The 27,781-nt window shown below is 33.2% G+C and overlaps 2 protein-coding genes across 8 annotated transcripts in view; both read right to left on the bottom strand.

The window, feature by feature from the left end:
- The window catches only part of LOC106067135 (serrate RNA effector molecule homolog A-like), a 34,471-nt gene extending 11,131 nt beyond the window's left edge, over positions 1-23,340 (bottom strand). For 3 of the 7 annotated variants that reach the window (XM_056015445.1, XM_056015442.1, XM_056015448.1), the window contains exons 1-9: positions 23,209-23,340; positions 13,429-13,582; positions 12,373-12,396; positions 11,401-11,421; positions 10,298-10,609; positions 9,705-9,875; positions 8,282-8,451; positions 7,766-7,886; positions 183-227 (exon numbers count right to left, since the gene is read on the bottom strand). In XM_056015445.1, coding sequence (XP_055871420.1) covers positions 183-227; positions 7,766-7,886; positions 8,282-8,451; positions 9,705-9,875; positions 10,298-10,609; positions 11,401-11,421; positions 12,373-12,396; positions 13,429-13,544 — 980 coding nt within the window. In that variant the 5' untranslated portion in view covers positions 13,545-13,582; positions 23,209-23,340. Of the gene's footprint in view, positions 1-182; positions 228-7,765; positions 7,887-8,281; positions 8,452-9,704; positions 9,876-10,297; positions 10,610-11,400; positions 11,422-12,372; positions 12,397-13,428; positions 13,583-15,558; positions 15,658-23,061; positions 23,081-23,208 lie in introns of those variants that run through there. The other 4 variants (XM_056015444.1, XM_056015443.1, XM_056015446.1 and 1 more) reach the window with 4 other exon arrangements.
- Positions 2,018-3,152, bottom strand: LOC129923619 (uncharacterized). Its single transcript, XM_056015449.1, has 4 exons — positions 2,751-3,152; positions 2,569-2,633; positions 2,334-2,413; positions 2,018-2,234 (listed from the first exon to the last, which is right to left on the bottom strand). The coding sequence occupies exons 1-4, from the start codon at positions 2,956-2,958 to the stop codon at positions 2,210-2,212; spliced, it is 378 nt and encodes a 125-aa protein (XP_055871424.1). The 5' UTR covers positions 2,959-3,152; the 3' UTR covers positions 2,018-2,209.
- Positions 23,341-27,781: the final 4,441 nt, after the last annotated feature.

Genomic DNA, 27,781 nt, shown 5'->3' on the forward strand with positions numbered 1-27,781 from the left:
TCAGTCACCAATCAGAACAATATGTAACAAAACGTATTGAAGTAACCCTAAGCAATGTAAAATAACACTTAATCCTGTTCTAGTCTTTATTAAAATGTTTATCCTGGAAGTAAGACATTTTGAAAAGCACATTTAACCAAATTGAATTGAGCATCATGAGAATATTATAAAAAGGCATTTACTTTGAATCATTTAATTCACCATCTTCCCCATCTGTTTTCTTTTCACTGAAATGAAAAGATGTTTTAGAAAACATAGTCAAGGAAATCCTGTTCCCAGCATTCATTACATAACTTAACGATGGGTTAGTTTTTTAGGTTTCAAACAAAAATATTTTATTAGCATTTAATAACAAGAAAAGTTGTGATTTAAAAAAAAACAAATTACTGCAGACCTGCCTACCTTTAATAGTCAAAATGTTTAACACTGATGATCAAAATGAGTATTCGGACACTTGAATGTTTAACACTCGTGCTGTCACTTATTTTAAAATTATATCTACTATATATACGCAAAAATACCACTGATTGATCACGAGATCTCTTATACTGTTGTACAGATTCACATCAAATTTCATACACAGGCTCATTATAACTCCTAGGCGCTCACTAAGAACCAATTTTGACAAGATTCGAAACATGACAATCGTTATTCATGAAAAACTGTAAGCTTTATCAAACCTTTGTATTTATTTTCTGTATTTTCCCAATAGGCTGCATTCTACATATAAAGCATTTAAAAATAGAAAAATTTCAGGTCATTTCCGCTTCCTTTTTAAAAAAAATTAATACTACATTAATACCATTAAATAGATAGATCTAAAGTCTTAATCTTATGATTAAAGCATGCAAAAAAAGGTTAAAACTTAACATAGATGGCATATAATATATAGATTTAAAAACTAAAAAGTTTGTGCTGAAAGGTCAATCAATCAGAGGAAGCAAAAAAAAAGTTAAGGTTATCTAAAATTAAAAAAAGGCCAAAAATTGTGAATGCAGGTTTTTGTGTGTGTAGGATGGGGTTATGGTCAAAAAGCAAGAGAGTATAAAATATGAAATAATGAGAAGCAGAAGAGAAGTTAGAGATTGTATGCAGGACTAACATTTTTGTTGAGGGCAGGAAATAGTTATGGGGGAGCAGCTAAGTAAAATTGATAGGCCTTACCAGAATTCAAGGGCTAAAAGCATATGTGATTGTGTGCCTGAAGGGGCCTTATAAAGTGGATTTTTCTAAATCATGTCAAACATCTATGTCAGACAAATTACGATGCACAGGGTGAAAATTAAATTTCATTGTAACAGATACACAAATTCAAAGACTAAAAAGTACTTTAAAATATGGCCCATTTATCAAAAATTCAAAAAAAGAAAAAGAGGAGGTTCTGGCCATGGGAACAAATCAACAGGCGTGGCAGGTGTGTGCTACTAGTATATATATGAGTGTTTCTCCAGTACTGGTGCCAAAAAGTGTCACATTATGCTAAAAATTAAAGTTGAAGTTTTTGGTTTCATTTCAACTGTATTCACTTCTTCAACCAGTTCACTTTAAGAATTTATCAATAGAAAAAGAATTGCAAGATGTAGATTTTGACAGCAGTGTCTATTCAAGGGGTACCCCCTTTTGCGTCACAGGGTGCATCACCGGGACACCACTTGATAATTTAACACCGTAGCACCTGTGACACTACAAGTTAAAGTTTTTTTAAAAGATATTCTGTGAGAATATAGAAATTATTTTATTTTTGCACTAAAGTGATCCATTAGACTTATTATTAAGTTCACTATTCTAGTCATAAAGTACCCATTTGTAAAAATGCTGCTTTAATTTCACAAAATGTCGCGGGTGCTTCATGGGACACCATTTATTTAAATAATGTTTATAAGTGTACATTTTTGTCTTATCTGTGCACAAGTGAATGATCATTATTATTTTAAATTATTGACAAATATATATTTTATATCTCTTGTTAGTTTTAACACACAGAAAAAGGTTTGAAAAAAAAAAGAAAGAAAAGGCATAAAACTGTACACAAATTTTATTTGACAAATTCAGAAATCAAAACATTCCACTCTCAAACTATTGCCATTTGGTATCAACATCACTTCAGTAACAATCATATCTGCATACACTAACTGTATGTCCTGCACTTCTGGATATACAAATATATTTTTTATTTCTGTGCCTTTTTAAAAAATTATTTCTGCGCTGATCACCCAGGACTTCTATCACAACTCCTGTTAGAAAAAATTACCAGCAATGTTAATACTTCAATCTAAAACTTACTTTGAACTTGTTTATTGAAATTAAAAGGTACACAGTGCAAAAAATTATACCTGGATAGAATATTTCTCCATACTTGACAATCACATCTATTTACAATGTACTTTTGATTAGTGAAGGAATTTGTTTGGGCCTGAAAAAACAACAACATGGGGCTGAAATACTTAATTTCTAAAATGAGACTAAAATTATTTAGCAGGGTATATTATTAAAAAACAACTTATACAATACAGGTAACATAAGATTCAATGAAAATTTTTAAAATGTTTATATGTAAAAGCTCTTTACCTTTGAATTTGAGCATATGGGACTGACATCCAAAGAGTCTTCAAGATTTGACTGAGATTGCACTACTGAAGAAAAAGAAACAATTTCATTTAGAAATCAATTAGGTAATTTTAAAATGAATAATGTTTTTTCTCAGATAATTGTAAAGTGCTATTTAAAAATAAATAAATACAAGTACTTACCATTTTGTTTCTGAAGTTTGAACACCTTCCAGGATCCACATATTTCATCATGCAGGCACTGACTGCCATATGAATTTCTGCATGGAAAGCAGAAACAGCTTCTATTTCTGTAAGCAATAGTGTTAGGTGTAATACCTCTCACTAGGTCATTGAAGTTTGAACACCTTCCAGGATCCACATATTTCATCATGCAGGCACTGACTGCCATATGAATTTCTGCATGGAAAGCAGAAACAGCTTCTATTTCTGTAAGCAATAGTGTTAGGTGTAATACCTCTCACTAGGTCATTGAAAGATCCTTCTTATTTACTGGTCGCCACTTTGTTACCTTTTGCAGTGTACCATCACTCTGAACATACTCATCCGTCATCTTTGACCATATACTATACTCCATTCTGCTAATTCATCTGTGCAATTTTTTAAAGGCTCAATACTTGTTAATTAAATCCACACCACAGTTGCTACATGATCTTTCAATGCACTGCAGCTTATGAAAACATTTGGCATTAGTTCTTGGGCATAGAGTTAAGTTGAGTGATGAAGCTGGATTTTTTAATGTCAGCTCTCTGTGTCCTTTTTTTATCAGAAATTTATTAATGCCCTCTATATAAAGAAAAATCTTCAAACAGAACTCATATAAGCAAGACTGCATCTTATGTTAAGTAGCTTTTGCATGAAACGTTTTCCTGTTTGAGCACTAACAGATGATTGAGAGGGATCAGTTCTTGAGACATCCTCTCTACTGTAAAAAATGAATATTGTTTCCAAGGCATTTTGTGCAATGCAATCACATCGTTTTGTTTCTTGCAATTTGTTCTGATTTGCACTTCAAAACTTCTTGGAAGACCAAAATGTTAGAAATGAGTAGCACAACCTCTGAGTTTGTTGTACTTACTAAGGATACTGCAGAGTACTTGTCTATGAGCACTAGACTTTTTTTTTTTGCTGGTGGAGTGTAGTTAGGTTTTGATACTTTCTTTAATGTTGTTTAGAAAGATGAGCTTTTTTCTCTCAGGTAGGCGCAAAAAGCGTATGTCATGGACAGCTTTACTTTTTCTTGGGGAGCATATTTGTGTGAGACCATCAAAAACTGCAGCATATTTCTTGGGTGACCTAGGCAATTTCATCAAAGCCCTTGAAACAGCCATTCTTTTTGCCACTGGAGTCTGGAATCCAGTACCTAGTGATTCACCAACCTCTGCTGAGATGACATTTAGTGGACTATTAGCTTGCTGTTTTCTTTCTTTGCGTATTTTGTTTATCCAAGCTTTTTCATGTGGGCTTAACTAGGCCCTGTATGCAGCTTTTCTCAACCTTTCCTTTTCTCTTCGCTCTAAAACAGCAACACGTGTTAAAGACTCAGGCTTTGATGCTTGTAAATTTAGAGTCTTTCTTGGCTTGTAGACGCCTTGAAACTCTAACAGATACTCCATTACTGAAATCTGTAATTTATAAAAATGTATAAGTATCTAAATAAGTAGATCTATTATATATAGGCCTACTAATAAATTTCATAAACATATATTATATATTGGTGCATTATTTAAATCTAGTCTAGTAATGCCCATAATTGCTTGATAGGGATAGACTCAATCAATAGTATAGGACTAGTACTGTTAATTATATTAACTTAAGTTATAATCATTCAGTGGTAGACTGAAAGAACTGAATACAATATAATTGAATATACTGTATAAACAATACAATGGAAATTAAGTGCAGGTTAAACCAAACTTTGTTTTAGATACAATCTACATTTTAATATAGAATAGGTCTATAATATAGATCTAGATAATTTTCTAGATACTTGTCAATTTAAAGAAAAATATACTCTATTATTAAATCTAAAATTAGATTCTAAATCAAGTCATTAATGATCTAGTCTAGAGTCACTAGTCTAGATTCATAAAAGATCTAATGATTTCTAATCTAATAATCTAGTTTAGATCTAAATCTAGATATTGAATTAGATCTAGACTGACTAGACTATTCTAGACTCTTGTACTCTACTCTAGGTCTAGGCCAAGAGCAAATCTAGCTATAATATAATGAATTACATAATTAGATCTAGGTCTAGATCTAGAGTAAATCTAGATAATGAATTACATAATTAGATCTAGATCTAGAGTAAATCTAGATTTAGGTCTAGAGGTCTATAGTCAGTCTATATTTCTAGATCTAGAATTTAGCTCTTTAAAGTTTTAAAGACAAGTGTCCGAGATGCGCCTCAAACGAAAGATCAAATAGTTCTAAATCTTATTTACAGTAATAAGTAAATTTTAATTATTTAATATTTCTTAAACAGTACCGCTTTATTTCTTTTAGATGTAGCTAATATTATCTGACACTGTAAAATCTTTAACAAAATATCACTAAAATCTATTTGGACTTAACAGACGCAAACTAGGACACCATTTGTAAACAAACGGAGTAGTGTCCACTGAAACGCCCCAAACGATGTAAAGTAAAATTACAAAAAATATAAAATGAAAGATGTCAAAAAATGTTCATTTAAAATGATTAATTATGAAAATAGTTTATTACATATATTAAAATCATTTAATCTTAATTGAAACTTTCCATGAATACAGAAAACTTAAATCCTGAACTCGCATTAGACGCTACATGTGACGCCATAATTTATGCATGGAAAACACCAACACGGGGTCCCATGGAGCGCCTCAACGCCTAATCCAATTTACTTCTCAAAATAAAAACAAATTAATTATTTTAAATCCCTACACACGTCTACTATTACATCAACATAATTGTTTTAGAAATATAAACTTTTTGTTTAGTAACAGGCTTTAAAATTGATTAACTTTACGATTAAGACTAAATTGTATTCAAGACGCTTCACGTGACGTCATGATTGAATGGTTAAATTTAGAAACCTCGTAATAAAAAAGCACTTCGATTAGGATATTGCAATCAAACTTATTTGTAATAAGCTTAAATTTAGTAGAATAATGAAATATCTACGTACCTGATGGGTTGTTGATTCACAAAAGATCACAAAAAACAGATTAAATGAGGTTTTTGTGCAAGATTGCCGGCGATTGATCGTGTCGACGCTTGAGGCGCATCAATGGTTAATTGTGGGACACGCTATTGTTTAAGTACTCCTGTTAATTACTACGCTAGTATTTCCAGCGGAAACGGAACTTCTTTTGTTCTACACAATACCTGTGATGCTCAAAAGAACTCTCATTCATAAAAAGTAGTGTCGTGGGAAAAATAATCCCTTTCTTAACATACGCAGCACAGGCACTTCATTTGGGACACCTCGACCTATTCTAAGCTCGTTATGCACGTTTAGAAAGCTTTTAACAAAAAAAAATACTTTAAAAGAAATCTTTAATGCTTGTTGTAACAGAAATGCAATGTTGAGCATATTATTTATTTCTTGTTTACAATTCATAGAGGATTGTAATTCCGTATAAAGTGGGACACATCGCGATGCGCCTCAAACGCATTTTTGTGGCCGTGTTTAATCAATATTTTGATAACCTTGAGAAAAACTAAATAATGACATTGAAATATGAGGATCTTGTTAACATATCCCAACAAAGATGGAAGTTTTATGCCCCTTGGTTTTAGTACGATATTAATTCAATCATACCATGGTGTTCCGTGTTACATCAAAAGCCGCCATTTTGGGTAGTAATTTCAGACATTTTTTACAATTTCAATATTTCCCTAGCACCTTATGAGCTCAAAATATCAAAATTTATAGATTAACCATTTCTTAATGCAATGTAATGTAAATTGTCACATTTGAATAACAATCTTATGAAATACTGACTTTTTAGTGAACCAACACCTAGCTGTAACCAGTACTGGAGAAACACTCATATAGTAGTATATATATATATATATATATATATATATATAAATAGATAGACAGATAGATATACACAGAAGTAGCTGATATCTCTGCTAAGCTACAGTTTAAATAGTTGGTATGAATGTTTATTTTGTCCAGAACAATTTTATACCCCTTAATAAAACAGCCCGCATTACAATGCCCCTCCCCCAAATATTTTCTAGCCTCGAAATTCCATGTCCTCTTTATTTGCCTCTTTCAGCCTACAAACGAAGGGCCCACAACCCGCTATTGTAGAGTATGCGCAAACAGTTCGTAAGCCCATGTGTATTTCGCCTTAAACTCTTTTAAATCTATCAATAAAATGGCCCACATTACAATGCTACCCCACAGCTAACACAATTTTCTAGACCTCAAATTATAGAAATATATAATATACATTATATTTGATATAATTTATTAAAGAAGACAACTCCCATCTCACAATTTTTAATATTTAGATCTAGATAAAAGAAATTATCTATAACTAAGTTTCACAAATCATTAATGTAGAATCTAGAATTAGATTTATTCTTCATAGACGACCACTAAATCTAGAATGTAGAGAATCTAATCTAGAATGTAGGGAATCTATCTAGATCTAGATCTTAAATCTAGACTCTGTCTTTATATAAAGATGTAAGTGTTTTGTATCGATAGCACTTTGACAAGTTTTTATTAAAACACAGGAGAAAGGGGAGGGGGGGGGGGATGGGAAAAAACATTTTCAGCTTTTTTTCTAAGCTTGAAAGTAATTAACTTCTAATTTTTAAAATTAAAATAAGTTGCATATGATACCAACATGTCACTAAAAAAATTCAATCAGATTATGCTACTCAATGTGAAATTACCTTCTCACATCGCTAATCCAAAAAAAAAAAAAAAAATTGAGTTGAAATACATATCATAAATGCATACTGGTGGTCTATTTCAAACGATTTAGTGCAAGGGTAAGCAGGTCTATTACAGAATAAAAGGAAATAAAACTAAAGTTAAAAACAACTAGTTACCTTAATTTTTCAGATGTGTAAGACCAATAATCAAATAATATCCATTAAACCACTGAACTAAATCCATTTAAAAATTAACAAAATTCTCTTTTTAACTACAAAATGCAACAAAACTAAAAAAAAAAATAATATTTTCTTACTTTTTGATAGGAGTTGTGGCAACAGTTTCAGAATTCTGTCTTGAGCGTTCCATTGGTTCTTCCAATGGGTTGTCCAAAATTGTAAGGTCAAGATCATTGCCTCCTTCTAGCAGAATCACAGCTGAAGTAAGAATAAAAGGTACCAACAGTTAAGTTCATTTTGTCTTTATAAGTTCAAAAAGAAACATAGAAAAAACAGCTCTTACCAGGCTTTTGAAAAAAAAGGCAAAACAATGTTATTTTTTTCATGTACCACTTATTGTTAATTAAGATTTGTTTTAATAGTTCTTTTATTAACCACAATTGTTACAGTGAAGGAGAAAGTGCATTAGTTTTAAGTAAGTAAGTAGCCCTCTGTACCTACTCTAGATGGTCAACATTTTTCTTTATATCAATTACTCAACAGATTCTATTAATTTTTAACATTTTTGTAATGTATTTATCTCCTTTTCATAAAAACTGAATATAGTTCAATAATGGATCATCTCAATAATTAGTAAATAAAGATTGTTTTACCTGCGTCCAATATTTTAATCAGCTTGTCTGTACTCTCTACATCTACAGAGACACCATCTAGAAAATGTTTCTCTCTAAGTATCTCAAACACTTTTTTCCTAGCCTGGAGGGCATGACATACCTCAACCTGCCTCTTCTCACACTCTTCAGGGTGATACTTGGACTTAAACCTGAAGGCACAAACACATTTTGTTCATAAGTAGAAGAGACACAATAGAAAAAAACAAACACTAATAATGGATAAATATCCAAGGTATAAAACAAATTAGACTGAGACTGAAACAGTGATTGAAAACAAAATAACAATTGTTATAAAATATTAATACAAACTACAGTTAATGTTTATATTAGTCATAAAATGTGTTGAAATAATTTGATTACATAAATGTCCTCTGTGATGATAACCAATGGTTTGACTAATGGGGTTAGTGAAGAATGTGAAACTGGACACAAGACAAACACAAAGCACCTGATACCTGGTCATTCCAACTCGCTTTAAAGCAATTTGAATTCACATTATTTTAGTTATTATTTTTCAAAACGGAACTATATGTACAGCTATCTGGCCAACTTGTCAATTTCCATTCGTGAAGAAATACAACATAATTTTTTTTTCATTTGTTGACCCTAACAACTGCCTAAAACTTTTTAAAAACTATACACTGCATTGTGCGCAGTGTCCCCTATCACTAAATGTAATAGCATATGAGACGGGTAGGTCTATTCCATTCAGCACTGTTGAACAAGAGATATGTGTTATTAACAAACTGATGAGCAGAACTGAAGAAAAGGTTGTTATTTTATTACAGTACAACTTCAGTTCTTTTCATTCAGCGAACAGTAGAGTCTATACACAGACATTAACATACATATAGAAATATAACTAATAAATGAAGTGTTAAAAGTTTCTTAAAGATTTTGCTAAAAGTGCTTACAGTACAATATATCACAAAATGAAAGGTTGTGCTAATGATTTTTTTAGATCATACAAAATGGACAAAATTAAGTATTTCAGACTAAATTATATTTGTTTTACAGCGAAATTTTTTAATGAGTTCACAATATGATGTCAAAATGAAAAAGTTAATTTGGACACCAAAGGGGAAGCTGAGGATACATGGTACAGATCTCACAAATTAAGAGTGAAATTGTTTCACTATTTATAGTTTTAAAATGGTTTTAACACCTTAATAAAACCATAAAGAGAAATAGGATTTTACAATACATATATTTTCCCACAATACAACAGCTGTTATATAAATATATATATATATATATATATATATCTCATAGAAGTACAGTTCTATAGTCTTCCTTACAGACCTAATTTAAACAGTTGATTTCCCCGTTGTTTATTTCACAAGAATCTTGAAACTAATGGCCTAACATAACAGTATTGTCTAGGATAAAATTATTCTCCTACCATTCCTCATCTTTATGAGCCAAAAAAAACTCATTGATTTGTTGGCGTTTGAATTCCAGTTTGTAATCGTCAAACAGTTTGATAGCTTCATCCTGTGAAATGGTGTCATCTTGTTTACTAAGAAACTGTTTGAATGTCATCATTGGCGGCTGGGTAGGATACTCAGGATCACTGTCAAAGTTCAAAAGTACCATGGTTGCATAAACATATCAACATTTTAATATTATAATTAACATCTATGGAGTAATAAGTTATTTCTTTTTAAACATCCAACGCAAACTAAAATTGCCTTAAATGGATTACTTCTTCCACATTTTATTTAGAATTTTTTTTTTTTAATACTTTTTGACAGATTAATTTTTCATTTAAAAGTAAATTTACTACAGCTGTTTAATGAGAACAAAAAAAAAAGTATTATAAACGATGTGTAAAAAAAATGAGTTTTGAAAACTGTCTCTAAGAATAAAAGATAATAAAAAGGTAAAAAATAGCTGTCCCATCATTATTACACATATCTTGTTCTTTTCAAATGTTTAAATAATATGAAATAAACTGAAGAAAGATATTACTAAATTCTAAAATATCCAATTTACCCAGCTTCTCGCCTTTCTCCAAAAGGTGCCCTGTCTGGAGGCCCATTACTAACTTCCATGCCTCTAGGTGCCCAAGTTGATCTGTCAATGCCTGGTGGCCCATTGCTAACTTGAAAGGGGCTTTCATACACCCCAGAGTATCCTCCGTCATCCCAGTCTCTCCTCATGCGTTTAGCAGGGTGCTGATTATTGTCATACCGGTTAGGACTGTACCTTTCTCTACGTCTATCATCATAGGGACGTGTGTACATGTCACGCCTGTCCCTCATGTTACTTCCCCGCCCAGACCACATATCACGTCTCATACCGCCTCTGTGGAGAAAAAATAGCAGCTACCCATTTATCAAAATGTTTTTTGTTTTTGTTTTTTTTGCTATAAAATAGTATCAATCAAGAAATGAAAGATTGACTTAAAAATTACTTTTCTCCTCATTGTTATTTGTTCCATACAATTTTTTTTTGAATGATTATTATGTAGTTGTAATTTTTTTCTGTAAAATTAACTTGACAACGTTATTCTTAACCTTTAATATCTAGCATTTAAAAAAAAAAGTTAAAATACAGCTGCAGAAGTTGTATCTCTGATGGAATTACAGTCACTTTTTTTTAAAGAATATTTTTTGGATATGAATTTTAAAAACATATTTGCAGCTCAAAATAAACAACTCTGTTCTGAAAAGTAGCATTTAATTTTACTAAAAAGAAATACTCAAGTTTTGAAATATTAAAACCCAGATTTAAAAAAAAATGTAAAACAATAAACAAGAAAAACAAAAATTCTATTGAAAAAAACTCAATTATTGAAAAACTACCTAAGTCTCATAGGTACACAAAAAATATGTAAAACAATATTCAACAAGTAAAATGACAACAAAAATGTTTCATATCAGTAAAAAAAAATAAAAAATGTCACAACCAGTATCTCTTTAACATTACTATCTTTGGCAAGACTTAATTAGGGCAATATAGAGGTCTACTCTTCAAAAGGAATGTAATAAATTTTTTAAAATAATTATCGAAATGTCTGAAAACCAAAAATGACATTCAATACATGTATTGTGAGTAGGACCCATGAAAACTACATAGGCAAACATCATACTCACGAATCGCCCCGCCACCCGCGTCTGAAACATAGAAAGACGCTGTTATGGGGCATCTGTGGCAAAGTCAGTATAAGCAACAAAATAATCATACAGTCCCTTAAGTGAAGAAAATATTGCATACTTTTTCCATGACTATATTTGCGGCTGATTGATTTATCAAATATTTTGAGTCAACCATTCATTAACTGATTTTTTTTTTTTTTGTGTTGTGAAGTCTAATGGAACAAACAAATAGTATGTGTCAACTACTTCTATGAACTTTCCCCATGTTTATTTTAATATTCCCTCAAAAAACTTCTATGAACTATAAACATGTTTATTTTAATATTCCTCCAAAACTAGCTTAATATTTTACATTTTTTGTTCACCAGCTCAGCATCAAAATAAAATGTTTGTATTCTACCAATATTCTTTAAGCTCAATCTTTTAACAAATGATATTTTTTAAAATTCAACAAGAGTTGTAGTAAAAAAGTAAAATTTCCCTTTCAGACCTTGTGGTCTATAGGAGCAAGAGTTGTACTCACAAAAAAAAAAGTTAACTCTTTCTCTCCTAACCGACGATACAAACGTTGATTCCATCAGAATGTGGTAAATAATTATGGAGAGAAAGAGTTAAGTTTTATAGTATCAAAAAAGAAATAGAAATATTAATTAACTCTGAATAGTTAAAAGCGTTTTTTCTCAAATTTTCAAATACAAATTTTGAAAAGTTATTCTAATTCTAATAGCTCGGTGGTTTTGAGTTTGGGAATAAATATTTTGATGGTGAAACTCTAAAAAAATATTTTGCTCAATGCACATGTAATTACAGTATTAAAAAGAAACTAGGAAAATATGTCACAACATCAGCCAGGAATCTCAATATCTGAAAATGAAGCATGCTTTGAGGATATGATTTTAACAAATTTTTCTCATGTGAATGCTGTTTGAATGAATTGTGGTCTTTTAAAATATAAAATTTTTTACTCACTGTCCTCCTCTTACTGATGGTCTTCTGAAAGTGAAAAGAGTAGAGTGCAGGTGAAATGTTATCACTTAAAAAGATACTTTTAGTCAGTTTTTCAAGCTCATTCATCACAAATACTTCTTCATAGTGAAATTTTTACTGTCATTTATAAATTCATGTCAAATCAAATATCTTTAAAAAAAAAAATTAATCCAAGTAAAAAATATTTCATTTCTATTTAGTAACAAAAACTATAAAAATACCCAGAGTTTTAACAGCTATAAATTTTATAATTCAACAAAAAGTAAAAAATTCAATTCTACTCATCAGTCTACCAAGCCAAGGTTTCATTGGCATATATGCACTATTAAAGTGTCCACATCATAATAGAGAAATAATTCTACTAGTCACAACAAATATTTAAAAAAAAAAAAACTGTATTCCAGCAGAGAAAAATAAACACCACACAAATAAGAACTTTATTTTTGCATCTTTATAATGTAGTGACTAAGCACCATCTCACTTATACGATTTAGAACATTTTCTTTAACTTAAACACTCTTTTTTTAAAAGCTAGTTCAAAATGTATAAATAAATTTAGAGCTTAAACTATCTCTAATTACATTTAGACATTTATAATTAATTCTACCTTCAGGTAATAAAAGATTTTTTATTCAGTCCAAGATGCAACTAAAATGTATACAACCATAAACCTCATACACTGAACAATTCAAGCTATTCCTAAGACAACCTAATTTTTGTTCTAACAGAAAAGAATGTTAGCTAGACTAGTGTTCTATATATATAGAACATAAAACAGCTAATTACCTGGACATGTGTTTTTAATTAAAATAAAAAGGGTAATTATTTTAACTAGCATCCTAAATTGCAATTTTTCAAAATGCACATGAAGATGTAATTTAATTAAATAAAACAAACTTAACCATGGCCCTCACTTTTAGTTTTAAAGAATAATTACCAATCATCCCAGTTTTCCCCTTCTCCTGTCATCACACAAGTTCTAAATAAATAAAACAAACATGACCATGGCCCTCACTTTTAGTTTAAAAAAATAATTACCGATCATCCCAGTTTTCCCTTCTCCTGTCATCACTTCGTCGTTCATAGTCATTCCGTTCTCTTCTAAACTTGTCACGTCCTTTTTTCCTTTCAAATTCATCATCACTATCAGCCATCTTGTAGAATGAATCAAACTAGAGTGCAGAGTTCGGAACTATGTTAAAAAAAAAATCATTTGCAAGCAGCTTAAAGGCAGAAGAAGTGTAAAAAAATTAAGTGACATTATTTCTATACACTACATCTATATAAACTTTGGTGAAAAGTAAAAATAACTAAAAGCCTCATTAATCACTGTCTCTATGAGTTGTGCATAATATCCGTTTTAAATTACTTTATCAATGTGGCCTGATCAATGATTCAATGTGTTTGTTTTTAAAGTATTTAAATAGTTCAATCAAAATAAAGTTATGTGGAAATATGAATAAATATCCTAATAATAATTTTTTGTTCTACTTTGGATCATAATATATTTCCTAGATCTAGTATAGACCCAGAGCTGTCGACTTGTCCAAGGTGGTCAGTTTTCATTTTTCCAATAGTAATGACATGGATAATTAGCTCAAAATTTCCATTTTATGTGTTTTCTGCATATAAAGTTTTGGAACAAACAAATAGTAAAATTTCCCTTTCAGAATAATATGGATAAATATGATAAAAAATATGACTTAAAAGTCAAAGCCTTAACAGCACAATTAAACAATGGAATAGAAAAATAATTGGGGATGAAATGATCGGTCACCATATTTATAAATAAATATATATATATATATTTCTTTCTCTCTCTCAGCACCCCCTCCCTCCCTCCCATCATCATCATCATCACTCCTTTGAGTTCCTCATGGAACATAGGGCCTCGACAAAAACACACCACTCTCCACGGTCTCTTGCTAGATTTTTGATGGTGTCCCAGCTCTTCCCGGTCTTCTCTGCTTCTTCAAGTACACTGCGTCGCCATGTTCTTCCTCTGCGTCTTGTTCCCTGGGGGTTCCACTCTAAGGCCTGCCTAGCTCTGTTGCTGGTATCTTTTCTAAGGGTGTGACCAATCCATCTCCACTTCCTCTCTAAGATCTGCACTTCTATATTTTTCTGTCCACTCATCTCCCACAGTTTGGTGTTTTCTACTTTGTCATACCAGTGTTTTTTTAGGATATTTCTCAGGCATCTGTTGATGAAGGTCTGTTTCAGAACCATACAGTAGGACAGCCTTGACATTGGAGTTAAAGATTCTTAGTTTAGTCTTGTTTGAGATGTAAGGAGATTTCCAGGCTGGTTTTAGTTGTGTAAATGTCTGACGCGCTAGATTTATACGTTGTTTAATGTCTTCATCTGTTCCACCTGATATACTGACTACACTCCCAAGGTATATAAAATTTTCTACTTGGTCTATTGTCTGAGGTTCCAGTACTATGTCTCCAGTTTGTTCATTGTTTATTTTAAGTACTTTAGTTTTTTGGTGGTTTATTTTGAGGCCTACTCTTTTTCCTACTTCGCTTAAAGCTGTGACCTTTTCTTGCATATCCTGTAGTCTGTGTGATAATAGGGCTATGTCATCAGCGAATTCCAGATCTTCCAGCTTTTGTGTGAGAGTCCATTGGATTCCTTTCCCTGCGTTAGAGTAGGCTTCTTTTGTGACCCAATCCAGTACTAGAAGGAACAGGAGTGGTGAAAGAAGACATCCCTGTTTGACTCCTGTTGTGACTGGAAATTCCTCTGACAGCTTGCCACAGTGGGTTACTTGGCAGGTGAAACCATCATAAAGGTTCTTGGTTATGGTTATTATTTTATTGGGGATCCCATAATGTCTCATTACAGTCCAGATAGATTCTCTGTCGACACTATCAAAAGCTTTTTCAAAGTCAACAAAAGTTGCATAGAGAGGAGATTGCCATTCGACACATTGTTCTACAATTATCCTGAGTGTAGCTATTTGGTCAGCACAAGATCTCCCTTTTCTGAATCCGGCCTGTTCTTCCCTTAGATGTTCATCACATGCTCCCTTTATTCTGTTTAGTAGGATTCTGCTAAAAATCTTGCTTGGTACTGACAGCAAAGTGATGCCTCGCCATTTCTCACATTGTGATAGATCTCCACTCTTTGGTATTTTAATTAGCAAGCCCTTTTTCCACTCACCCGGAGGTGTTTCTGTTAACCAAATTTTGTTGAATAGTTTGTGCATTTGGTCAACTATTTCACTTCCTCCTTCTTTTAGGACTTCGGGTGGTATGTTGTCAATTCCAGCTGCGTTCAAAATATAATCTATATAAATTTATTTCTGTCTGTTTCTACACATAGATTATATTAGTATTTAAATAAATAAACTATATACGATATATATATATATATATATATATATATATATATATATATATATATATGGAGAGAGAGAGAGAGTATATAAGGAAATAGACTATAAATACATACTGCAAAAGTGAATCTACTTCTTTTACTACAATCTAAATAATTTTTAAGTAACAGTCTAACACAGATATAATTTATTAGATATTACATAGTGGTGTTCAACACCGGTGCTCACTGTTCAACAAAAGGAGAAAGCCCAAAAACTGCATTCAAAATAGGAGCATGAAGTGACCCAATTTATTTTGAAATAAAATCTTGACTATGGGTGGTAATACAAAGGAACACAGCTATTTTTATTGTCCTTTAGTTGCAGAATAAGAATCTGATTTCAGTTTTTGTTTAAGTTAAACCTTCACCAAATAAAAAAATAAAATAAAAATTTGACCTAGTTCCAGAAAGTCGGTGTTCAGTTATAAGAATCTACCATATAAGTAAATAACTATTTTATCACTGAATTAGTGAATAGAATGATTCATGATAAAGTCATGGATGCAAGCAACAGAGCCCCGTTTTGCCTGCAAAGGGGGGTCGGCAATCCCAAAAAACCTGCAAGCATGATGCCTCTTATACTTCTCGACATAAATAAAACATTTACCGCTATATATATATATATATATATATAAATATATATGTCTTTAAATACAAACTATAAATTCTAAGCTTTTAAGCTTTTACTTAAATTACTAATATCTACATGTATGTTTAAACATTTCATTTTTATATATATATAATATGCACATAGATAGGCCTACCTACTACTAGTACTACTACTATATCAGTATAAATCAAACTTTGTAGCACCTATGTTAAAAGTTAACTCTATTTCAAATAAAAGATCTAATAGATATATATATATATTTATTGGCTGACAGAGTAGTCAGTAGATCTTACCAAATATAGAACTAGTTAACTGGATCTTCTAACTAATACGTAGCTTAGAGTACTTAGTCTTAGACTGATTTTTATACTAGATATATATCTAGATCTAGTCAAGATGTCATTTTAAATCTATGATAATAGTAACAAAGTAGATCCATCAATTTACATCTATCTATATCTAGGTCCCTAGGTCTAATAAAGAAACTAGTAAGTATTAAGTTAATTAAGTATTAGAGATCTAGACATACAATTTTCTCTGAGTCTAAGTCTAGACTTTAACTTGTCTAGGAATAGAGTGTCACTAGAGTGTGACTAGAGCTACTATTTAACTAGATATTAGATTTTCTCTAGATTTAGGTATAGACTAGACCTAAATCCAAATTATATTATACTCTAGATTTAGTTCCAGATCTTGAAGTTAGATCTATATACACTAATCTAGTAATGCTAGATCATAGAAGTGAGCCCTGCCCCTACTAGCCCTAGCTAGAATCATCTACTAGATTTACTAGATCTAGATCTATATAAATCTTTTATCTAGACTAGAGTCTTGCCTTTTTTAAAATAAGTTTTTTTTTTATTATTAGATCTAGACTTTACTAGTAGAATATTATATCTGATAATTAGTGATGGGAACTAAACTAATTTTTTTTAGTTAAACTAAAACTAAGTTTGAACTAAAAAAAAGTAATTAAACTTTTAGTTAATCACAAATTGAAAAAATTAGTTAAACTAAACTAAGAAATTTTAGTTAAACTTTTACAAACTATTTTGACCTTTTTTAAGGACGAAACAGCCATACATGAAAAATATAAAGCACAACCAATCTCTTTAGCTAAATGTAATAAACATTTATTTGTGCACATGAAACAAGATTTAAATGTCTTTATGAGATAGATGTAGATCTTAATAGAATCACTAGAATTAGAATACTATTATAGAAAGAAATTAGAAGTAATTGTCCAAGTTCTAATATAAGTTACCTTTAGAAGTAATGATAAAACTGCACTCTAACTAACTCGACCTAGATTGTAGAATATTCTGGATCTAGATCTAATATCTTCTGCAAACGAAATTATCAGAAACATAATCTGGATCTAGAATTAAATCTAGCTACTAGACCTAGATCAAATAATTAATATTTTAATCAAAAAATAATCTAAGAAATACTAGTTAGGCCTACTACTACTACTACTACTATATTAGTAGCATATTAGTTGAAACATTGTTATTTTCATAAACTTCAGCTATTTTTTAACGTTATATATTTCATATTCCGGTTATTGTGTTGGATACATGATGTATTATTATGTTATTAAAAGTTCTATCATTTTTTAAGAAATTCACAAAATGTTACATTAAAGTTTCAAAAATGCGTTGACGAAACAGATCTAGATCTATTTTATTACTTAGAAACCAAATTTAACAATGAAAGGGCGGGGTAAGACACATTTGACCTGTGTAACTGTAAGAGTAGATCTCGATTTATCCTTGACTATCAGATGTGTTATTTGTTCGCTAAACAACTGAAGCCTATTACGCACAAGGAAAACACATGGCAGTCTTTTTATCTTTTATAACAACTAGTCGACATATCGACTACACACTAGCCCTAGAGCTATCTGACCAATACACACTGGTCTGCTGTCCAACTTTTAGTGTTCTACTCAAGTTCAAGTTTGTTTACTTTTGGGCAGAGAGGAAAAGGGGGGGGGGGGGGGGGGATGAAAGTGTTACTTTTTTTTTCTAGGACTGGTTACCCGAACGCTAAGAACTGTAAGTGTAGTCATTCATTGTAGATCAAGAAATCTTGATCTCAGTATGGCAGATTATAGGCCAACGCTTCGGTACCTTCTATCAAAGGTTTAACTATTTGTTTTAGTTGAAACTATTAAAAAATGTATCTCTAGATTCTCCTGTTATTAACAAATTATAGTTTAGCGCTAATGAGTAAATTGAAACCACTAAATATTGACTTAAAACGCTTCAGATTCCCACTACAAACTAACTAAAACTAAGCACGGTGCGCGTTGTATACACACAACCACGTGACTAGGGAGGAATACGAATAGTAGAATCTCTAACTAATAGTTCTAGTCTAGTCTAATTAAGTAAAGTAATATAGATTTCAATTAATAGATCTATATTATTGACTTATAATTTTAAATTTACATCTAGATCTAAGACTAGGCTAAGAGTTAGACTCTACTTAAGACTAAGAGACTAAAATAATTAAATATAGACTATTATGCCTATAGATCTAATAGTAGTAATAGACTAATTCTAATACTAATAGACTAGACGTCACTAGACTCTAGCTAGATCTATCTACTAGTAAAAAGTTTTAAAATAAAATAGAGTCGACATTTCTTTTAGATCTATAGTAAAGCAAAATTCTTTGTCTGCAGCTATACAGGAACACACTGGTGTTTAAAAAAAAAGCAACAAAATGTAGATCAATAGAAGCAAGGAATTATCAGGGTTTATCAAGCAGCGAAACTTGCTAGAAATATAATGAACACGTTTATTTTTCTCGCCTTTCAAATACATTGGGGAATAGCGACCATTATAGGGTAAAGGTCAAAAGGCTTTCTAGTGAGCTGTGCACCCTCTAGTTATTTCTCCTCTATATTATTTATTACATATATTCTCCAAATTAGATAGATCTAAATATTTATTGGTATGTCTGTTTAAAAAGTTTGTAAAATTTGTAATTAAACTTTTTAGTTTGTAACTAAAAAAAATTAATTAAACTAGGATTTTAACTAAACTTTTTTTTTTAAATTAAGCTTTGGCCTTAACTAATTTTTTTTAGTTAAACTAAAAGTTAGCAACTTTTTAGTTAACTTTTGCCCATCACTACTGATAATAGATTATAAAATAATACTAATAGATACGATCTACTTTTGATCTATGCTGCTTCTGCCCAGGGACTAGACCTAGTCCTAGTCAGGCTAGTGGTAGATTGTAACTGTAAGATTCTAGATCTAGTCAATCTAGTCTAACTAATTATTCCAATTATCTAGAATTCTAGATCTAGCCTGACTAGGTCTAGTCCCTGGGCCTGGATATAATTAAATCTAGATTCTAGGACTAGATCTAATAATAAAAAACTTATTTTAAAAAAAGGCAAGACTAGAATTGACTAGATCTATTATAATATTATATTATTATATAAATTTTATAACTATCGTTACTATCATTATTCATACGGCGATGATCCGGTACCATACGGTAATTTCGCATTTTCGGGTAAATACGTTCAACTTCTAAAATCATTTTAAAATGTAGAAATAGATCTAGAATCTAGATCTCTAGACTAGATCTAGCCTTTAGGTCTGGTTTCAATTTTTATGCCGGCAGAACAAACTTATTAGAATTAGATCTAGATCTAGATAAATAAATAGATCTACTTGCTAGATCTAACTTAGGCGTCTCAGGCCGGGGCCATACGGATTTGTTTCTAACTTTTGTTTACGTTTTTGATACAAAGCGAAAGTTTGGAAACAGCGCATGCGCTGTAACTTAAGAATTGTAACTTCCTGTCTTTCTTTGAATTCGACTTATTAAGTTTTAGTTTGAAAGTACAAAATGTGAATGTGAAAAAAAAAAAAAAGTCTGATACTGAGTCGGCAATCAGTCGGACTGGCGTTTGCCGGCAAGCTTTTTTTAACTTCGATTTTGCCGGCATGCCGGCAATCTTGCATCCATGGATAAAGTATAATTTGCAACTTTTTTTTTACCGAGGGGGTGGGGTCTTAGGCGACTTGGGGGGGGGGGGGGGGGGGCTCAATTCATAGGCATAAATGTCTTAAAACACATGTTTATATATTTTTTTCAAATGTTCTATAAATATACTTTACTTTGAGATACATTTTTCTATTAATAATATTGTAATAACTTAAGTGAGGCAACTCAACGAGGACATAGACATTTATTTACATAGAGACATGACAAACACAAAGGCATCTGCCTTGAGTACAGCATCTCCATATTGGCTCTCTACTTGGGCGGAAATCGTTAATCTCGTCATGTCAACATCCTGTTCTAGTTTGGTTACTAGAAGTGCACATCTCTGCACTAGCCTGGATGGTGGTGCGCATGGCAAAGTCATAACATTGCCCCCGTCTTAGCACTTTTCATCCCGAAAAGAAACACTGCAGTGGAGCTTTGACAGTTCAGATGGAGGTCGATCGGTGGGAACCACAGACGTTAGGGTGTCTGTTGCCCACAAAGCCATCTGCACAGTTTCCCGTGGTCGACGCTTCCTCTTCTTCCAGTTGGCAAGTCTACGCTTGAGGCGATATCGTGGTCGCTGCTTCGACCTCATGACGATAGTCGCTGATGCCAGCCAGCTAACACAGGGAGAATTTGTGGAGGTCAGGGTTGCCAGCCACGTAACACAAATGGATGTTGTGGCGATCACCGTAGATTCCAGGGTTGTTGTTCCAAGACGCTGAGTCAGCAGACCTTTTCCATGGATGTCTCGTGACACAGTTGTAGGCCCACTGATAGCCATGGTTTCAGGCACATAGTCTTTCTCAGCCTCATCTGTAAGGTAAGCCCATGAAGCATCCTTGTAATGTTCATCCACCGCTACATCAGGTTTCGCTGGAATTAATTTACAACCGTTCAAGTCACTCTCACTGATGTGGGCAGAAGTACACATTTCTGTCAAGTTCAGATCTTGTAGCTGGGTTTCTTGGCATGGGCACTGTCCCCGCAGGACGCCGCATATACAGTTCAAGTCAATCGCCTGGATGCAGCTGCTTAGCATCGAGTTCTCTCTTATGCCGCTGCCAAAGTCCAATTCGTTGTTTCTGTCTCGGCCATTGTTGGGGCCCGTATTCGTAATTTCACCCGACGACATCCAAGGCAAGGAATCAGAAACGGTCTTCAGGCTTTCATGGTTTGAATTCTCGACAAAGGTACTGACAGATAAACAGAGGTCTTTAAGGTCCACAGCAGAAAGCTTGGACGCAGACCCAACGTTGTCTTGATCTGTCCGGCTCACCGAGATACTGGTAACAGGTGCAACAGGAACAAACACTTCAGGCACATAACAGACTTCTCTTGTTTCTTTCCTTTCGATTTGAAACATACCGTTCAGATCGTCGAAGCAATCGTCGTCACGTTTCTCGCCTTGAAAGTCACCCCCGACAGACTTGCCCACAACACAGTCACAGACGGCGCTCCAATCCCCAAGCGCCTCCATCACCACTGTTTGTGCAGCCACAGTCCTGACCAGGCAACTGCTCCTTCCCTAACGAGTTTATTCCTCCTTTTGCTTGCGACACTATTTTATCACTTTGGTCTATTTGGCCTTTTACTTGTAATACACTTTTATCAACTTTGTTCAACATTATGTTCCTGCTCATGTTTCCTATCTTGTTCCCAATCATGTTCAATTGTTCATCAAATGCATCCACAAAGTCCTGGATCTTGCCCATTACATCAACAATCCCAGGCTCAATTTCAAATTGATAGGTCTCCGGATCTTCCTCTTCATCGATCAGAGCTTGCCGCAGACGAGCCGTGAGCGTTTCCCTGCTACCGACAGGTTTTAAACCTCGGTCTCGAAGCTCTTGTCTTAGCTCTTTAATTAAGAGCTGATGTAATAGCTTCAGCGATGCCATAGAGATCTAATCCTACCTCCTCTCGTTGAGTTGCCTATAAATCCCACTTCTGAGACCAATTGTAATAACTTAAGTGAGGCAACTCAACGAGGACATAGACATTTATTTACATAGAGACATGACAAACACAAAGGCATCTGCCTTGAGTACAGCATCTCCATATTGGCTCTCTACTTGGGCGGAAATTGTTAATCTCGTCATGTCAACATCCTGTTCTAGTTTGGTTACTAGAAGTGCGCATCTCTGCACTAGCCTGGATGGTGGTGCGCATGGCAAAGTCATAACAATATTGTGAATTTGTGAAATTCATGGATAATTGGACATATCTTCTGTGAGTGATGGATTTTCGACATTATTAGGGGTAAGTGTGTTTGACCTCATTTTTCAAGTTAAATAATTGTCTGCTCTTCTGATTTTATTTTTTTTTGAATTCCTCTATTCTTGGGCAATAAATTTGATATATAATATGTCAATAATAGCCAATTTGAAATTGGTCAAAAAAATGGTCCTAAAAGTAGAATGTTGAGAGCTCAATTTGTTTTCCGCCTCATATAATAATTATAATTTAGGTCTAGAATCTAGCTAAATCTAGTATTATAGTTTATTGAGTCAAGACAATAAGAAACATTATGAAATGAATCATTATCATTATGAGATTATGACTATCACTATAATCACTCAGCAACGCAGAGAGTGAGTGAAACTTGTGGAAGTGAAAGAGAGTCCGAGCAACGCAACGGCCTTTTTAAAAATCTTTTACCTTTTCTGGACAATCTAGATTACTTTGTCACTTGTGATCTGTGTTAATTAACTTAATTTCTAAAATAATCTAACAAAAACTAAATAAATCTAGATCTATTTATATCTCTAGATAGGTCTAGCCTAGTATTAACAAAAAGACACTTACAAATGTCTAAATTCTAAATTGCAGCCATATTTCCTTGTCAAAATGGAGGTATGTTAAAAACCCATTATAAGTGTTTAAAAAAAAACAAGATTCCTGAATTTTACTAATATGTATATATATATTGATGTGGTATGCTCTATCTCTCTCACTCTCTCATATCTAGATCGAAATATATGTGTATAGATATAAATAGAGAGAGAGAGAGAGACTAGCTTCTCTAGTCAATCCCAAATTGTCTATAGTCTATAGATCTACAAAAACATATGTCAATATCATGTCTATAAATTAAAAGCATGCCTAAATTGTGTTCCGCGAAAACGGCGGAACGTTACATAGTGTTCAGTCACAGTGAGGCGCTAACTTTGAGAGTAGGCCCAATGTAATAAACTAATAGGTTTACACTTTTCGTAAACGGTAAAAAAATCTATAAACAATATCGAAATGAATTTTCAACTGATTTAGATTTTATAGACTCTAATTTGAAATAGTATATATAGAGATTAAAGCAGTGTTCGGCTAAATTATCTGAGTATGTGAAGTGTTAAATTCCGTTAAAGAAATAGTTGAAACACTGTTGAAAGGTATAGGCCTATACACTTTTGCTCTAGCTTAATTTAAAAAAAAAAAAGAGAAACAGATCTGGTAATAAAAAATAAATAAATACGTTTTAATTTGTTATTAGAAAATGAATTGTATCTCCGAACAAAAAAATGTTTTCATGTTTCAGATGTTCATATATTCTAGCCCAAACCTTCCACAGGAAGAAGGGAATGGTAGAGGGCAAGGTTAATTGAACCTGTGACAATCGCGACTGGTCCAGCGTGCATGTCGCACTAACAGGCAGCCCTCCAAACGATGTAAAAAAAAAAAAAATTAACAATCCTAATTTTAAAGGTTTACATGCATGCAATGGTTACCAATGTGTTTTTATTTCAACAGAGACTAGAAATATATATTACATTCGAAAATAGGATCCACTTTGTTTATTGCCTTAAATTCTCGTCTGTTACACTTTAGATGTGGCAGAAAAAAAAACCAAGACTGGGTTTCAAAGCCTTGACGATTTTGAAGTAGCTCAGATCGTCAGAGGTCGCTTTATTCTATAAGTGTGTACCATAGACCATGAAACTATAAAATATTTTATGTCTATGGTGTCACATTGGTGTGTACATATTGTTATAACTACTCCTAGGCTATGCTGTTGCATATGGTGCGTACCAGCGCGCTGCAATGTTAAACACAAGAGATGTGAACAGCAGTAACGTGGTATCACAATTAAGGGTGGTCGGTGTCACCCGGTGCGAAAAACTCGGGGTGTCCCTCCCCCCCCCCCAAAAAAAAAACGATTGCCAGTCTTTTTTCTTTTTATTAATCCATAATACTGTAAGTTAATTAATTGAACGTTACACTGGATGATGGTTGAAATTTTCATTTTTATGACCTTATATCAATAGCTATTACACAGATTTAAAGTAAAATTATTGAAATAAAAAATTGAATGGAACATATTTTTTGCTAGAATTATTTATTTATTTATTTTTTACTAAAGCTATTTGCGGAAATGGTTTTACATCAGTGGCGTCACTAGGGGGTGCGGTCCCGCACCGGGTGACACCCGTTACGGGGGTGACACCAGTGGCGTAGCGATTTATCGACGGTCGAGGGTTCAAACCAGTGGCGTAAGCTACCAATGTGCGGGTGGTGCGGGCCGCACAGGGCACCAAGTGGAGAGGGGCACCAAAACTGACCAAAACTCCCCCCAGTGTGTATTAATTTCCTATTTCCCTGAGCTTTTCAGTAAAAACGACTAATTGTATGGACACGAACAAACATAAACTACTGTATTTTAAAAATGAACTAACGATTTATAAACTAGTCATGTCGCTATTTTGTTTAATCTCCTTGACTATTTCTTCAATACAATGTAAGCTATAGAACAGTTTGAATCTAATTTACTACATTTATTTCGGACACACGGCACATGTTGTTACTACAATGATCAATGCTCTGTAATACAAAGAAGAAGATAGGCCAACCTTTTTTACTTCATTGTTTAGTCCATTGGTTTAATATAGATATCGAGTTTACAAATATATTTCTAAACTCTAGCTCTAAACAATTGTCTTAGTATATTCATTTCTTTATGATTCTTTATAGTTTAATTTTGGAAATAATTCAATTGTAATGACAATATTTTAAAATAAGTTTTACGAGTTGTTTTTTTTAACTAACTAGTTAATTGTAATACTGTAACGTAAAAAAAAAATGATGAACAGTGCTCAAGGCTGACTAGTCAGGCTGGCGCCTCAAAACCATTTTAAGCTCAGACGGAGAAATCGGCATATCTGGTTCTGTCCGGTCTGGGTAGACTATAAAGTCTAAAGAAGCATCGAGACTATTTCAAGTCACATCATTGCCAGAGTCCACCGACTATAGGGGGGCTGTTATTGGGTATGAATTAACTGAACAATTAAAAGCAACAAAGCAAGATGAGACGGTTATCATTGAATCCAGAAAAACATCCTGAATGATGAAAAAGAAGAAAATACTTCATACCGCAGGTTCTAGAGACTAAAGGACAGCACACAAGCATGTTTTTAGCACACTCCTCAAAAATTCATACTGAAGAAGCTGAACCATCAGACAGTGAAAACAATACAGAAAGCAGGATAATAAACTCTAGACTGAACGACATTGAAGATTGGCCTGATGTAATCACAGATAATATTCGCATACACCTTGTCACTCAAGGATCTGAAACAGTTCAGTGTATGGACAGTCAATTCAGAGAGGCGTATAGACATCAAGAATCAGCAAAAGGAAAGGCTAGAAAGCTTTCAAAGGCTTGTTTTTTCCGGCAAATGTCAAACGGCGAGAAAGTTCTTAGAAAGTGGATGTGATATTCGCCAAAAAAAAAAAAAGAATCCTTATTTTGCTTCCTCTGCATATTGTTCTCAACAAGATCAAGTACCAAATCTTCATTTAAATCCAAAGATGGATTCAATGAGTGGTGGAGGGTATCCCCGAAAATAGAAAAACATGAGACCAGCAGAGCTCACATTCAGTCATCGCTTGCTTGAAGGGAACTTGAAGTTCACCTGAGAGTAGGGAACAATATATACAAGAGACGAAAACCTGGAGAGTTAGTAAAATTACTATGAAAGTACGATCCACGCTTGAGGGAGCATGTGCTTCGAACTAACCTTTGTTCCAGACCGAATACATACATGTCTCCACAAATACAAAATGAATTTATTACAATATTGGGGAATCACGCTAAAAAACAAATCATACAGCAAGAAAACAAGCCAAATATTTCTCTATTATTTTTGACAGTACACCTGACATCTGAAAACTGGATCAAACTTCCCAAATTTTACGGTATGCTGTCATGAATAATGACGGGGTGCAGGTTTGTGAGTCATTTGTTGACTTCATCGACACAAAGGACAAGCATGCTGCTGGAATCGCTGAGATGATTCTAGAGAAACTGCGTTCGGATGGCTTAGACATAATGGACTGCAGGGGTCAAGGCTATGATAATGCTGCGATCATGAAAGGTCAAAACTACGGTGTCCAAAAACGTATTCTAGAAGTCTATCCCAAAGCACTATTCATTGCCTGCTCAAACCATTCTCTTAATTTAGCATAAATTCGAGCTGCTGAAGCTGAAGTCAATTTGGTAACATTTTTTGGTACACTGGACCGTTTACACGCCTTTTCTCAACTTCAAGACACCGCTGGGATATCCTCATCAAAATAACCGGAACTAGCCTTAAACGTTTAGATGAGACCCGCTGGAGCGCCAGAGGAGAAGCCTTCAAGATGGTTAGGGATACATTTTCTAAAATTATAGAAACTCTGGAGACATTAACTAGCAGAGATGAAAATTCATCGACTACATCTGAAGCAGGTGGATTATTGGTTGCTATTCAGTCTTTTAGTTTTCTCACCTATCTTGGATTTTGGGCTCCTGTATTAACTGAAATTAATGATGCCTACCTTCAAAAACAAGGATTGTCTATTCAAGACTGCTCACTCAATCTAAAAACATTAAAGACATTTTTAAGTAGTAATCGAGAGGACATCGCTGAAGCCAGCATTACCTTTGCCGAAAGCGTGTGCTCAGAACTGAGAATCAGTACAGAACCTCAAGAACGTATTGGCCATAAGAAAAAGAAGCCTGGTGAGAAAAGTGACGACTCTGTACTTACACACAAAGAAGAGCTACGAAGGGAAATTTATTCTACCTTGGACAGGATAGTTCAAGAAATAATCACCCGATTCGAGCAACTTCATTATGTAGTAGATAGATATGAATTTTTGTCGCCTTCCCAGCTATTAAATCCTCAGGTCGAAATCAATCTCGATAGTACTCCTAGCGACATTGATAAAAACGAATTTCTGCTGGAGCGAAAGAGGCTTCAACGGTTTGTCACAGTTTCATCAACAGCCTCCGAACTTCCAAAACAAGGACCTGTTGAGCTCTTGAATGTTATAAAAAAATATATCAGCTAGATGATTCAGTCCCGAATATCGTCATCATGATTCGCATAGTTTTGTCTATTGCGGT

Source organism: Biomphalaria glabrata, chromosome 17 (assembly GCF_947242115.1).
Source record: "Biomphalaria glabrata chromosome 17, xgBioGlab47.1, whole genome shotgun sequence".
Classification (NCBI taxonomy): Eukaryota; Metazoa; Mollusca; class Gastropoda; family Planorbidae; genus Biomphalaria; species Biomphalaria glabrata.

What these genes read in the sequence shown, in the direction of transcription:
- LOC129923619 (XM_056015449.1), bottom strand. Translation starts at nt 2,958, where the DNA reads ATGGCAGTCAGTGCCTGCATGATGAAATATGTGGATCCTGGAAGGTGT. An exon ending in CAAACTTCAGAAACAAAATG is followed by an intron (nt 2,634 to 2,750) that starts GTAAGTACTTGT and finishes CTTTTTCTTCAG; the next exon opens with TAGTGCAATCTCAGTCAAAT. An exon ending in TGGAGAAATATTCTATCCAG is followed by an intron (nt 2,235 to 2,333) that starts GTATAATTTTTT and finishes TTTTTCTAACAG; the next exon opens with GAGTTGTGATAGAAGTCCTG.